The 15,781-nt window shown below is 39.0% G+C and overlaps 1 protein-coding gene across 2 annotated transcripts in view; it reads left to right on the top strand.

Annotated features, from left to right (window-relative positions):
- AGBL1 (AGBL carboxypeptidase 1) overlaps window positions 1-15,781 on the top strand; it is a 935,290-nt gene that overhangs the window by 491,728 nt on the left and 427,781 nt on the right. For both annotated transcript variants that reach the window (XM_006072797.4, XM_045163819.1), the window contains one exon: window positions 14,129-14,258. In XM_006072797.4, coding sequence (XP_006072859.4) covers window positions 14,129-14,258 — 130 coding nt within the window. The remainder of the gene's footprint in view (window positions 1-14,128; window positions 14,259-15,781) is intronic.

The raw sequence follows: 15,781 nt of genomic DNA, 5'->3' as shown, positions 1-15,781 counted from the left end.
AATAACAATGTGTCTGTTTCTCTCTGTATCTGAGGATCACTTTTGTTGGATACAAACAAATTTGTCTCGTATTTTCTTCCTTTAAATGTCTTATTTAATTTCTTGAATATCACTATTCAATTTTCTTCTGAAGCATTGCTGCCAAAAGAGATAACCTAATTTTTCCTTTTTAAGTACAGTGTTTTTATTGCCTCGCTCCCCAATGAGTTTTTTTTTTTTTTCAATCCAGTAATATTACTAGATTATGTCTTGATGTTGGTTCTGGATCAATATTATTTATCTTAGATACATAATAAATTATTGCAATGTGATTTTAATTTTTTTATTACTTTATGTGAGTTTTCTCAATATAGGTTTCTTAGTACTTTTAGTATAGCCTTTGTTCTGATCTTGGCCTTGTTTTCTTTCTTACACGCCCTTATCCATTGGTCACTGTTTGCCTGTCTTCAACGTGTCACTCACTATGTGTCAGTTTCTCTTAAATCCTTTTTACCTCTTTGATTCCTAAGGATTGGGCTTCCCTTGAGTGGCACAGCTGGTAAAGAATTCATCTGCAACCTGGGTTGGGAAGATTCCCTGGAGAAGGGAAAGGCTACCCACTTCAGTATTCTGGCCTGGAGAATTCCATGGACTATATAGTCCATAGGGTCGCAAAGAGTTGAATAGGACTGAGCGTCTTTCACTTTCACTTTCCTTAGGTTTAAAATTTTTTTTTCACATTCTTCTTATAACTCATTATTTGTATTGATTCACTCATTCTTTCTACTCTAGGTTTCATTTTCAAAAATATAATTTCTTTTTCTAACCATTTATTGAGTTATTTCTGAGTTTTTAAAATTAGTTATTTTTTTCATGAATTATAGGCTATGTTCCTTTTTTAAATTTAAATTTTTAAAAATCGTTTAAGCATTTATTTTGAAATAATAAACATCTATCAGAAAAGTAAAAATTGTAATAATTGTACTAAAAGCTCTGTGTGTGTGTGTGTGTGTGTATATATATATATATATATTTAACCCATTTTGTAGCATCTTGCATATCCACAGTATAATGATGAAACTTAGAAAATAACATCAAGACACTAGTATTTATTGGTTCAGATTTCATCAATTGCGCCAATAAAGATCATTTTCCCAATGCATGTGGTATTCATGTCTTCTCTTTTAAAAAAAGTTTTTAAAAAGATTTTTTTGATGTGGACCAATTTTAAAGCCTTTATTGAATATTGCTTCTGTTTTATATTTTGGGTGTTTGACTGTGAGGCCTGAGTGATCTTAGCTCCCCCACCAGGGAGAGCTGCAGCCTATCACTGGGAGGCAAAGTGTTAACCGCTGGACCACCAGGGAAGCCCCATGTTCATGTCTTCTTAATCTCCTCCAGTCTACAATAGCTTGTCAGCCTTTTTTATTTTTCTTGATCTGGACATTTTTGACGAGTACTGGTCTGTTATTTGGAGTGTACACATTGATTTGAGTTTTTCTGATGATTAAATTAATTTTCTGTATTTTTGGCAAAAGCATCATGTAAGTGATGGTGTGTCCTCAGCGCATATGTATTTCTAATGATGATGTTATCTTTGATCTGTTGATTATGGTTGTATTTGCTGGGTTTCTTCACCATAAATTTACTAATAATTTCCCTTTGAAATTAATAAGTATCTTATGGGGACACAAGTCTATGTAGATATTCTACTCCTCATCATAACCCACTAATTTTAGCATCCATTGATGATTCTGGTTTATAACAATTACTATTATATTTGCCAAATGATAATTTTATTTTCCTTCACTCTTTCTGTTTTAACTGACTGGAATTCTACTCAAATGAAGAGCTCTTTCTTTATTTACTTATATCAGTACAAACTTACGAATAATTACTTATTAATAATTACTTGATTTTAGTGTTCAAGTCTTACCACATTTGGTCATTGAGATTCCCTTGAAATTGATTCTTCTGTCATTTCAACATGTTGCCATTATTTCTGAGTGCTTTAAAAATTCTGGCATCATAATATATTCTAGACTGATATTCTTTCCTCACCCCACCTCTGAAGCTAGGTATTTCTTCAAGAATCCCTGATGTCTTTCATTAAATAATGTTACTTGGAAACTTTGATCTAAGCATTTTATATGTTCATACTACTCGGAGGTTATTATTTCTAGGTCCTTCCAGTAGACAGAACTACCAAATAAATGCATGAATACATACACCACTACAGATACACTTGTATCTATTTAATCTAACTTTCTATATGAAACCATGAATTCATGCTGATACTTTTGATTCCTGAACATCACAGATCTTTATTTATAAATAAATTTATTAATAAATAAATAATGTTTATTTAATAATAAACATTATGTTTATAATACATTTTATGTTTATAAAACATGTTTATAACATTATGTTTATAAATAATGTTTATTTATAAATAAATTTATTTATAAATAAATTCTTTATTTATAATTCTTTTTGTGACTGTGAGATACCTGGTTGTTATTATGTATAACTGATTTACTTATTTACTCAATTCTAGAGTACATCTAAAGGAGAAGGCAATGGCACCCCACTCCAGTACTTTTGCCTGGAGAATCCCATGGGTGGAGGAGCCTGGCAGGCTGCAGTCCATGGGGTCACTAAGAGTCGGACACGGCTGAGTGACTTCACTTTCACTTTTCACTTCCATGCATTGGAGAAGGAAATGGCAACCCACTCCAGTGTTCTTGCCTGGAGAATCCCAGGGACGGGGGAGCCTGGTGGGCTGCCATTTGTGGGGTCACACAGAGTCGGACACTACTGAAGTGACTTAGCAGCAGCAGCAGCAGCAGAGTACATCTAAAGTCTTTTTAGAATTGCTAACTCAGAACTACATACTGCTGTGAAAAACACACTTGTGTACTATTGTTTTTGTCTTTGGCTTTAGAGTAGGTAGTAACATTGTTTTATAAAGTTACTTGAGTCAGTTATTTCCTTCTTCACTTCCATAAGTGTTATTTATTTGCCATAAAGTTTATTTGTAACCAATCCATTTGGAGTTCTATTCAGTTTTCTCATATTTATTTATTCTTATGAGTATGTGAGACATTAACATGATTCTAAATGTTGGAACAATACAGAAAGGTACGATTAGAGAAGTGTCATTTGCTCTTGATTCCTCCTACCCAATTCCCATTCATCCATGCTTTATATCCTATTTCCATCTGCCTTCTGAAAGTAATCAATCTTTATGTTTTAGTCTCTGAGTCATGTCCGACTCTTTTCTGATCCCATGGACTGTAGCCTGCCTAGCTCCTCTGTCCGTGGGATTTCCCAGGCAAAAATACTGTAGTGGATTGCCATCTCCTTCTCTAGGGGATCTTCCCATCCAGGGGTGGACCTGGTGTCTTCTGTATTGGCAGGTGGATTCTTTACCACTGAGCCACTGGGGAAGCCTAATCAATCTTATTAGTTTTTTATTTATCTTATGTTATTTGCATAAATCAATATATATATATATATAAAATCATGTCTTCTTCATTCTAAAATATGCTTTTTATATTTTATATACTTTTTATCACTTAGCTTTATATCATGAAAATCACCATTCCATATTAGTAAATAGATATGTTCCTCTTTTTTCTTAACAATTGCACAATACTCCATTTTTTAAATGCACCAAAATATTTAACAGCTCTCTTATATGATCATTTTCTTCTCTATTGTAATATTATAGCCTGTTACCTTATTGAATTACTTATTGTATGAGTGAAACATTGGTTTTCTATTATTATTTCATAATAAATAAATAAATATATATATGTAGAATAAGAATTGATGGGCACTCTTATACATATACTATGACACAGAAAGTATCCAAAAATTCTTATTTTCTTGATTGTCCTACTCAGGCATGAGTGTTGACTTTTTTCAAAACAATATTTCTTATATATTTTTTTACCATTATGCAGGTAATCCTTAGTTCTCAATTTTTGAAAAACTCTTTTATAATTTCCTGTTCTGGCAATGTTTTGCAAAGATTATTAATGGATTTAAAATTTCAGAAATTAAATAAATTATTCTACCTCAGTCAGTTCAGCCTCTTAGTCATGTCCAACTCTTTGTGACCCCATGGACTGCAGCACACCAGACCTCTCTGTCCATCACCAACTCCCGGAGCTTGCTCAAACTCAAGTACATCAAATAGGTGATGCCATCCAACCAATTCATGCTCTGTTGTCCCCTTCTCCTGCCTTCAATTTTTCCCATCATCAAGGTCTTTTCAAATGAGTCCATTCTTCTCATCAGCTGGCTAAATATTGGAGTTTCAGCTTCAGCATCAGTCCTTCCAATGAATATTCAGGACTGATTTCCTTTAGAATGGACTTGCTGGATCTCCTTGCAGTCCAAGGGACTCTCAAGAGTCTTCTCCAACACCACAGTTCAAAAGCATCAATTCTTGGCGCTCATCTTTCTATATAGTCCAACTCTTACATCCATACATGACTATTGGAAAAACCATAGCTTTGACTGGATGGACCTTTGTTGGCAAAGTAACATCTCTGCTTTTTAACATGCTGCCTAGGTTGGTCATAGATATTCTTCCAAGGAGCAAGCATCTTTTAATTTCATGGCTGCAGTCACCATCTGCAGTGATTTTAGAGCCCCCCCAAATAAAGTCTGTCACTGTTTCCCCATCTATTTGCCATGAAGTGATGGGAATGGATGCCATGATCTTAGTATTTTGAATGTTGAGCTTTAAGCTAACTTTTTCACTCTCTTCTTTCACTTTCATCAAGAGGCTCTTCAGTTCCTCTTTGCTTTCTGCCATAAGGGTGATGTCATCTGTATATCAGAGGTTATGATATTTCTCCTGGAAGTCTTGTTTCTAGTTTGTGCTTCATCCTGCCTGGCATTTCACATTATGTATGCATATAAGTTAAATAAGCAAGGTGAAAATATATAGGCTTAATGTACTCCTTTCCCAATTTGGAACCAGTCTGTTGTTCCATGTCCAGTTCTAACTGTTGCTTCTTGACTTGCATACAGATTTCTCAGGAGGCAGGTAGGTGGTCTGGTATTCCCATCACTTGAAGAATTTTCCAGTCTGTTGTTATCTACACAGTCAAAGGCTTTGATGTAATCATTAGAGCAGAAGCAGATGTTTTTCTGGAACTCGCTTGCTTTTTCTATGATCCAACGGATGTTGGCAATTTCTTTTCTTTTCTTTTTTTTTTTTTGGATGTTGGCTATTTCATCTCTGGTTCCTCTGCCTTTTCTAAATCCAGCTTGAACATATGGAATTTCATGGTTCACATACTGTTGAAGCCTGGTTTAGAGAATTTTCAGCATTACTTTGCTAGTGTGTGGGATGAGTGCAATTGTGCAGTAGTTTGAACATTCTTTGGCATTGCCTTTCTTTGGGATTGGAATGAAAACTGACCTTTTCCATTCCTGTGGCCACTTCTGAGTTTTCCAAATTTGCTGACATGTTGACTGCAGCACTTTCACAGCATCATCTTTCAGGATTTGAAATAGGTCAACTGGAATTCCATCACCTCCATTAACTTTGTAGTGATATTTCCTGAGGCCCACTTGACACATTCCAGGATGTCTGGCTCTAGGTGAGTGATCACACCATCGTGGTTATGTGCAGCATGAAGATCTTTCTTGCCACCTCTTCTTCACGTCTTCTGCTTCTGCTAGGTCAATACCACTTCTTTCCTTTATTGTGTCCATCTTTTCATGAAATGTTTCCTTGGTATCTGTATTTTTCTTGAAGAGATCTCTAATCTTTCCTATTCTATTGTTTTCCTCTGTTTTTTTTTTGCAATGATCATTGAGGAAGGCTTTCTTATTTCTCCTAGCTATTATTTGGAACTCTGCATTCCAGTGGGTATATCTTTCTTTTTCTCCTTTGCCTTTCATTTTCTCTTCTTTTCTCAGCTGTTTGTAAGTACTCCTCAAACAACAATTTGCCTTTTTGCATTTTTTTTTCTTGGGGATGGTCTCTTGTAAAAAGTCATGAACCTCCTCCATCCATAGTTCTTCAGGCAGTCTGCCTATCAGATCTAACCACTTGAATCTATTTGTTACTTTTATTGAGTCAGTTGTATATGACTCAGTTCTAAGGAGAAATTTGAATTAACACGTTACATATCCTGATTGATATTCATGATATTACAGGACTCTCCTACATTTCCCACCCCATAATATGGTCTGACCTGATTTCACCTTGTCCTTCACTTGTTATCTTTTGTTACATTGGATTTCTGAATGATATTATGAAACCAGGCTTATCAAAATAACTCAGAGAAAACACACTTACATCTTAAGTCTACATTGGTTTTCAAATTAAAACATGCAGTAGGCTAATTCAATCCTGGGGGAAATTAGGTGGGAAAGTAGGAAAGATACATCTTAAAGCTTTTGGAGCTGGTGCTGCTCAGAGTCAGATGCCAGTGATTCTAAACAGCAAATGCTCTAGATTCCTGCAAGTTTTTTGGCAATAAAGTCCTTTATAAAGTCCACGTTCCTATATAAGTGTTAATTTTCTTTCTTTCCATAAAATAAAGTATAAGGTAATGCTTATTTTGCTTATTATTGCCTTTGGCTTTTTGAAAAAAATTATATTGGAATATAGTCGATTTATAATGTTGTAATAGTTTCAAGCGTACAGCAAAGCGATTCAGTTATACATATACATATATATATTCTTTTTCAGATTCTTTTGCCATAGTTATTCCAGAGTATTGAGTAGAGTTCCTTGTCCTATAGAGTAGGTGCTTGTTGGTTATCCATTTTATGTGTAGTATTATGTATACATTAATCCCAAACTCCTAATTTATCCCTTTCCCTCACCTTCCCCTTTGGTAAATGTAAATTTGTTTTCTAAGTCTGTGTATGGTTTCTGTCTCATAAATAAGTTAATTTGTATCGTTTTTTAGATTCCACATATAAGTGATGTCAAATATTTGTCTTTGACTTACATCACTTGGTTTGATAATCTCTAGGTCCATCCATGCTGCTTCAAATGGCACCATTTCCTTTTTTATGGCTGAATAATATTCCATTACACATACAACACACACACACATCACATCTCCATCCATCTGTTGATGGACAGTTAGGTTGTTTCCATGTCTTGGCTATCATAAACAGTGCTGCTATGAACATAGGGGTGAGTGTATATTTTCTAATTATGATTTGCTCCAGCTGTATGCCCAGGAGCAGGTTTTTTCTGAATAATATGGTAGCTCTATTTTTAGTTTTTTAAGGAACCCCAAACTGTTCTCCATAGTGTCGATACCAATTTACATTCCAATCCTTTAAAGGTATTTACTAAACGTGTATACAGATTCTTTGGAGCTCTTGTTAAAATGAAGACACAGGGATAGGACGCAGGTTTCTACATACCTAACAAGCTCTCACATGATGCTACTGTGACCATACTTTGAGGAAAATGAGAAGGTTAGGTTTAGACTAACCTAGGTTCAAGTGTCAACTCTTGGTGATTTATTTAACAAAGTAGAGATTTCCACCCTGGTCATTTCTTTGTTGTTGCTGCTATTGTTTAGTGGCTAAGTTGTGTCCAACTCTTTTGCAACCCCATGGACTGAAGCCCACCAGGCTCCTCTGTCCATGGGATTTCCCAGGCAAGACCACTGTAGTGGGTTGCCATATCGTTCTCCAGGGGATTTTCCTGACCCAGGCATTGAACCTGCATCTCCTGCATTGGCAGGCAGGTTCTTTACCACTGAGCCATCAGAGAAGCCCCGTAGTCATGTGCGGATCAGTCCATCATTTGAGGACCTCAGCTTACCTCTGCCTGGCCTCTGGGGTGACCAGTCCTCTGGCACCATGTGGCTGGGTTCTTGGATACGTTGAGGGACCCTTGGGTTTGATTGCTTCTTTCTCCTTCACTCTAGACTACTGTCTATCTGAGGTCTTTGTATGGCAAAACTATTTTGAACATATTTGAACATAATATGTCTCTGTCTATCTACTACTGTCTATCTATTGAGCTCTTTGTATGGCAAAACTATTTTGAACATAATATGTCTCTTACAACCCTGATTGTTTGAGCTGTAGAGTGATGATGGCCTTAGGAGGACACTGTGTTTTGCTGTGTTTTTTCTCTTTCGTCCTTTTCCTGATCCAGGCGGTCTTTATTTGGAAAGCTCTGGGTACAGTGTCTGGCCCACAGTGGCCTGTGCGATTCAGTCATGTTCTCTCATGCATCTCTTTACCTTGATAAATATTCTCCTGCACCCACGCTGTCTCGTGTTACTAAGATGTGCAGTGAATGGTAAAGCACTTGCTTAATCTCAAACACGCTGCCTCTCTTCAGACTACAGAGCTTGCTGTGCCGCGGGCACTAATATTATCAAGCCTGGCATCACTCATTCAGCCTGAAGGGCCCCATCTCTCCTTTGATCAGTCATGGCTGGATGGGAGATTTTTGAATAATTTCATTGTCTGACTGCAGCTTTATAGATTCTCTTTCAGGAAGCAGCTCACTTTTCCTCTTTCTTCCTCTGGTCTCTAATTCTTTCTTTGCTTCAGGGGTTCTGGTAGTTCAGGATCTGTGTGTCAAGGCCTTTGGTTAGATCATTTATTTCCCATTCTCCAATTAGGATAATCTTTGTACTTAGCAAACACATAAACCCATATATGTGCGTGCTAAGTCACTTCAATCTTGTCTGACTCTTTGCAACTCCATGGACTGTAGCCCATCAGGCTTCTCTGTCCATGGGATGCTCCAGACAAGAATACTGGAGTGGGGTGACATGCCCTCCTTCAGGGGATCTTCCCAACCCAGGGATTGAACCTCTGTCTCTTATGTCTTCCGCGTTGGCAGGAGAAGTTTTTTTTACCACTAGCGCCACCTGGGAAGTCCATTGTAAAATCCACAACCGATGTTAAAAAGTGGTTTCAAATGACATCATTTCCCTTTAGACTATCTGGCCTTTAAGGTACGCTTAGGTTACCATGAAGACGACGACTTTTATTCAGTGAACTCTTAGAACCGTCCTTTCTGATTCATTTTTCGATAATTTCGACTGATATGTGGGGTTTTTTTTGGGGGGGTTATCAAATGACCATATTTTCAGGAGACCAAAAGCCTTTTTTTTTTTTTTAAAGGGAAGGATTTTGACCTACCAAAAACTTTAGGTTTAATTAGAGAGATATCCTAGACATGTGCTGCAAAAACCTAAAAAGAGCAGGCTCATAATATACATGTAAAGTACTCAGAGAGGCTTCCCAGGTAGCACAGATTCTTTGGTGGTAAGGAATCTGCCTGCCAATGCAGGAGACTCAAGAGATGTAGGTTCGATACATGAGTTGGGAAGATCCTCTGAGAAAGAGATGGCAAGCCACTCCAGTATTCTTACCTGGAAAATCCCATGATCAGAGGAGCCTGGCAGGTACAGTCTGTGGGATCACAAAAGAGTCAGACACAGCTGAGTGACTAAACAAGAAAGTTGCATTACAATCTTGTGCTAGTGTCTACTGTAGAGCAAAGTGCATCAGCTACATGCGTACACATGTCCCCTTCCTTTTGGACTTCCTTCCCATTCAGGTGACCACAAAGAACGGTGTAGCGTTCCCTGTGCTATACAGTACTTGTCTACTTTATACACAGGAGAGTGTACATGTCCATCTGAATCTCCCAGTTCTTCCCATCTCCCCCTTTTATCCCCTTTGGTATCCACGCTTGTTCTCTGCATCTGTCTCTATTTCTGGTTTGCAAATAAGTTGATCTATAACATTTTCATAGATTCCACATATATGCATTCATATATGAAGTTTTTCTTCTTCTGACTTACTTCACTCTGTTTGACATTCTCTTAAACCAATGGTTTTGCTTTAAAAAAATGGGGAGGACTATATGAGTCAAATGACTTCCTTTGTGAAAATCAAAAGGAAGTGTTTCTTCCCCTTTTCTGTAAGTCTGCAGTTTTTCAGTGGGGAAAAAAAGATAGCAATGCTGACCATTTTCCTCTCGTTAGAAGCAAAGCAAGACTTCAAACTCTATTTGAGGGATGACCCCTTTTCAGAAATTAGAGGCGCTGAATTTATTGCCAGCCAGTCATAACTGTCCATCTGCTAATTTTCTCCACATAGAGGCAGCAGCTGTCATTTCAGAAATGCTACAGTAGATAAAAAGATGGGGTGCATTTCATCTTCAAATGCTTAAAACAAATCCCTAGGAAGAGCAACAGCAGTTCTTCCGACTGCATGAATCGCTGATGTCATTAACGCAAAATGCTAAATGGATTTGAAGATTGGAATAAAATGGATTTGCTTTAAAAGGAGCAGCACTCGAGTTAGGTGTAGTGCTTGTTGTAATAATGTGAAATTGCAGAAATCTAGGAACTGCTGAAGCCTTAAGCACACACAGAGATACTCTCAAAACCACAGCCACGCAGAGAACACTGAGTACAAATACATATGGGTTTCTCAAGTTCATGCCACCTGGATAGACCTAAGGAATGCATTGTTGTCTCCGCCCCTGAAAAACCAGCAAAATTTTTCCCCAACTAATAGGAGAAAAGACTTGTTTAAGTCTCAAATGAGTCCAGTTTCTCCCCAAATCTGCACACCTAATAGATCTTAGAAGCCATCCTTCCCTTGGTACAATTTAATGGCCTGCTTGGGACTATTAAATAGTCTGTTCAGCAATTTATATTGTTATATCCTTGCATTTTTTTTCCTCAGACAACATTTTATTTTTTATTGGAAATTGCTTTACGACATTGTATTAGTTTCTGCTATACAACAAAGTGGATCATCTATACATGTACACATATCCCTCCCCCTGCAGCCTCCCCCACCATCCTGCCCGTCTAGGTCATCACAGAGCAGTGAGCTGAGCTCCTTGTTCTTTGTAGTAGCTTCCCTCTAGCTTTCTGTTTAACACATGGTACTGCATATATGTCAATCCTACTCTCCAAATATGTCTCACCTTCCCCTTCCCACAGTGTCCACATACTCACTCTCTGTGTCTGTCTCTATTCTCGCCCTGCAAACAGCCTCGTCTGTACCATTCCTTAGATAACTCTTTTTCTCTTCAGTCTCGTGGTTTCCACTCTTAAATGTGTTCAAGTCAGTTTGAATTTAAAAACTAACCACTGCCTCTTATTTGAGGTTCCCAGTCAAGATTCTTCTCCCTTCCAATCAAAGTGCATGCAGTTCTCTATTGATTATTCATAAGGAAAAGTGTTAGATGAGATAAGGAATGAATGACCATAATCCAAGTGGTGTTTGGCATCCCTGAGCATTAGAGTTGAAGATGAAGATGTAGATACAGATAGAAGTAGAGATTATGCACATGGATGTAGATGTAGACATGGTCTGGACCTAGACAGTGGTGGAGAAAGAGTTACATAGTTTCTCCATGGAGATATCTAAAACAGAGATCGTTTCATTTAACCCTCAGAATAATCCCGAGAGGTAGGGTAGGAATATCTATATTCTTTTGCATATGACAGTATTGACTCTCAGAAGCCCCCAATCCCCTTACCTGGAGACAAAGCTGAGTTGAGACTCGATCTGTTTAACCAACACTCAGGCTTATTCTGATCACAGCACAAAACTCCACCCCGCCCCTACATTTGGAAGAACTGTTGTCTAGAATGGTATATCTGCCATTGTCAACCTCTGGGTCTTTTCCTTGTGGACATTGTCTAGAACATTATCTCTGTGGAACAGAAGGAAAGCAGAGGCAGAGAGAGTTGCATGGAATTGCTGGCTACTGGTCACAGAGAAAGCTTGCATTTTTATTGCTACAAACAGAAATACTTTTAAGGGGCCTCCACTGATTTCATTACTTTTGATGTTACAAAGAAAAAAAAAAAACACCCAGTGTTGATGAGACTCCAGGTCAAGGCAGAATCACAGAGCAGTTAGAGAAAATTCTGAGGCTCTGGGATGTTGTGCTGGCAAGTACCTTGATTTGAGAAAAGAAATTCATTTAAACACAGCAGATAGGCTTAGGATAAAGTCTGGGACACCGGCTTCTTTCCATTGCTATTTACTTCTTTCGAAAGATTTGCTTTGTATTTTATCTTCATCCTTGGTCGCCAGGCAGAAACCCTATTTCTAAATGTCATTGCTATTAAAAAGAGGACGTTGGGGGATGTAAAGCAAGGAAAGAATAAAAGTCATAGAGGAAGATGCAACAAACCTACCATTTCTCAAGTCAAAATATTTTAATGGTGAAATCAGGATAAATGATTAATCTAAAGATTTTCCGTTTCCAGCAAGCTGTAACAGGGGCTGACAAGCAGCAGGAAACTAATATTTAAAGATAATTTCAGAAACATGAGATTAGAAAGTGCTGAAAGGAGGAGGCTGAACCTTTTTCCTTCCACCTCCAAGATTTATTGAAAATAGTGTTTTTTCTTTGAACAGAAAAAGTATCTGATTCTACATTTAAATGTTAGTACATTTTTCACTCCAAAGTATTTACTAATATCAACTCTGACACAGCTACTACGTTTGGTTCTAGATGGTAACAAAGAAACTGTTTCTGTCCCCAAGGAAGCTTACAGTTTAACAACAAAGGTGAAAGAAACAAAAATAAATGGAATAAAAACCATTAAAAAAGATTCTATGAGAACTCTGAGGGTGGTGTTGCAATATATTTAGTAGCAGGAGAACATAAGGGTCTGGGGATCAGGGAAAGTTTCCCTGAAAAACTGACCCCTGAATGTTGAAGAGGTAAGGGATGAAGATTTGGGGAGTCCTGGCAATGAGACCAGCAGGCACAATTTCTCAGGGAGAGTGGTGTGCAGTTTGATTAAGTTGAAGCACAGAAGGACAAGGGCAGGACATCACTGGTGGCTCAGTGGTAGAGAATCTGCCTGCCAATCCAGGGGACGTGGGTTCCATACTATTGAGCAGCTACGTCCACGCGCCACAACTGCTGAGCCCACGTGCTGCAGCTACTGAAGCCGGGACACAGAGAGCCTGTTCTCTGCAGAGAAGCCACCAGGATGAGAAGCTCTCACACAGCAATGAAGAATAGCACCCTCTCACTGCAACTAGAAAAAGCCTGAGCAAAGCAGCAGACTCAGGGCAGCCAAAAATAAATAATTAAATAAAATTATGTTTTAAAAAAGAGAAGGACAAGGGCAGCAGGAGGTGGTAGTAGGGATCGGGGTAGGGAGGTTGGGAGGACTAGATGATGGAGATGCTGCTCTGCTTCCTCTTAATCTCTGGTACCTTGACTGTCAGCCTATTGAATAAATAACATCTCAGCGGGACTTCTGGTTGCCTCCCTAGAGAAGGGGCGGCCATTGGTAATCACTGGTGGACCCGGGCTTTAAGGTTCCCTTTACCCACCACCCAGCATCTCAGCTTCCTTCCCTCTGAATTGCAGTCACTGTTCTCGCTAACCAGCTGTGTCACCTTTGTAGAGAGACTTGATACTTTCAAATGGGAACATCCTCTTTTCCCAAATGAGGACGATTATGATTTTTGAACTCATTTCTAGAGCTAATAATCCGTGATGATGTATCTGAAAATGACCCTCCAGCTCTCTGAGTAAATGTCAAGCTTTCTGTGGCATCTATATGGATAGGGTGGAGTTAACGTGTTAGGACAAAGACCCTATGCTGTTTCTCGGAGGGAAACAAACGCGGATGGAAAGCCTAACTCTAAGTTACATGATTTGGGGGCATTTATTTAACCATTTCTAAGTGTCACTGTCTTCACTGGGGTGCAATAATATCCACTTGGCAGAATTACTGGGCCAGCTAGAAAGAGCATATGTAACATGCCCAGCATGATCTATTGATCTCAACTTATTATTAATAATGATTATTTGTGGAACTGGAGAGTCTAGAGAAATTTATTGAACTTGTTCTCCTCGGAAGTAGGTAGCGGAGAACAATATTTCCCAAACTTCATCTTCAAACTCTGGTGACCCTGACTCAAGTTAAAATATGGTTTCCAGTTCTCTGGGGAGCTGTGAATAATCACGACAATTGGGATCTGCATCTTTCTGGGCATCTTCAGTGGATGCCAATTGAGCAGAAGTCAGAAGGAAGTTGGATTCATTAGTTTAATTGTCTTGTCGAGCTTTATTTTCTCAAGTTATTTTCTTCTAAATGTGTATTTATTTGCTTGTTGTTGGTTCCCGCAGTCACAGATGCTCACTGAGAGGGGAGGACTTGAACAGACAGTGGCTGTCTCCCAGCGCTCATCTCCAGCCCACAATCTACCATGCCAAAGGACTCCTCCACTACCTGGGCAGCATCGGTCGGAGTCCCATGGTGAGTCACTTCCTTCTGCTTCCACACTCTTGGCTGGTTCCCTCCACCTTCTGGGTACAGAGTACTTTCTGTTCAGGCAGGAAAACCAGACACAAGCCTAAGACCTGTGTATGACAAGCTGTAATGGGGGCATATTCATTTCCTAAGGCTGACATAGCAGAATGCCACAAACTGTATAGATTAAAAAAAAGACAAAACAGCAGCCTATCTTTCACACTTCTGGAGGCTATAAGTCTGGAAATTAAGATGTCAGCAGCCCCTAATGTCTCCAAAGACTCTGGGAAAGAAGCCTTCATTGCCTCGTCCTAGCTTCTGGTGATTGCCAGCAGTCCTTAGCATCCTTGGCATGTGGGAGCACAGCTCCAATCTCCACCTCTGTCTTCAGAGGGCCATCTTCCCTCTCGGTGTGTCTGTGTACAAATTTCTCCTTTCTTAGCATAGCAGCCACTGGACTAATGAGTACATGCTCAGGCATGTCTGACTCTTTGTGACCCCATGGACTGTAGACCACCAGGTTCCTCTGTCCGTGGGATTTCCCAGGCAAGAATACTGGAGTGGGTTGCTCTTTCCTTCTCTGGGAGACCTTCCCAACCCAGGAATCGAACGCGCATCTCCTACATTGGCCGGCAGATTCTTTACCACTGAGCCACCTGGGAAGCCCACAGTGAACCAGGGCCCACCCTAATTCAGTATGGGCTCCTCTTAACTTGGTTACATCTGCAAAGAATCTTTTTCCAAATAAAGTCACATACATAGGTACTGGGAATTAGAGATTGAGTGTATCTTTTTGGGAAACCATTTAACTGACAAGAAGAGCAAACCAGGAGTTCAATATTCATTGCTGAAAACTGGGCAAAAAACTGCATTTCATCCCATTTCCTGGGTCTTTAGTGTTTTTTTTTCCAGTTATTCATCAAGAAGTATATATCTTATTAAATAGTAAAATATTCTCCAGATGTTTAGATTCATATTCAACTAGCACTTACTAAGTTCTAAAGATGATTCTGTCACTGTTCTAGGCACTTTCATGTGTAGGCTTTTCTCTCGAGCTTATAGTAAATGTGCAATTGATGAAAAACAACATTCAGAGGCTTAGGCTCAAGATAAGATAGGAGGTGATACTAGCCACGTAACTGTATGAAAGTAATCATTTATGGACTACAAACTATGAACATGCTGCTAAGTCACTTCAGTCGTGTCTGACTCTGTGCGACCCCATAGTCGGAAGCCCACCAGGCTCCCCCATCCTTGGGATTCTCCAGGCAAGAACACTGGAGTGGGTTGCCATTTCCTTCTCCATTGCATGAACGTGAAAAGTGAAAGGGAAGTCACTCAGTCGTGTCCGACTCTTAGCAACCCCATGGACTGCAGCCTACCAGGCTCCTCCGTCCATGGGATTTTCCAGGCAAGAGTACTGGAGTGGGGTGCCATTGCCATCTTCCAATTATGAACATAACTATCTGCAAAAGTGCAGAGGGCATATGTACAGATTTAGAGTGCTTACCTCACTGAAGGAGCTTAAA

This window comes from Bubalus bubalis, chromosome 20 (genome assembly GCF_019923935.1).
Source record: "Bubalus bubalis isolate 160015118507 breed Murrah chromosome 20, NDDB_SH_1, whole genome shotgun sequence".
Classification (NCBI taxonomy): domain Eukaryota; kingdom Metazoa; phylum Chordata; class Mammalia; order Artiodactyla; family Bovidae; genus Bubalus; species Bubalus bubalis.
The sequence above is the reverse complement of the archived record's forward strand: the minus strand, read 5'-3'. Positions and strand labels throughout refer to the sequence as shown.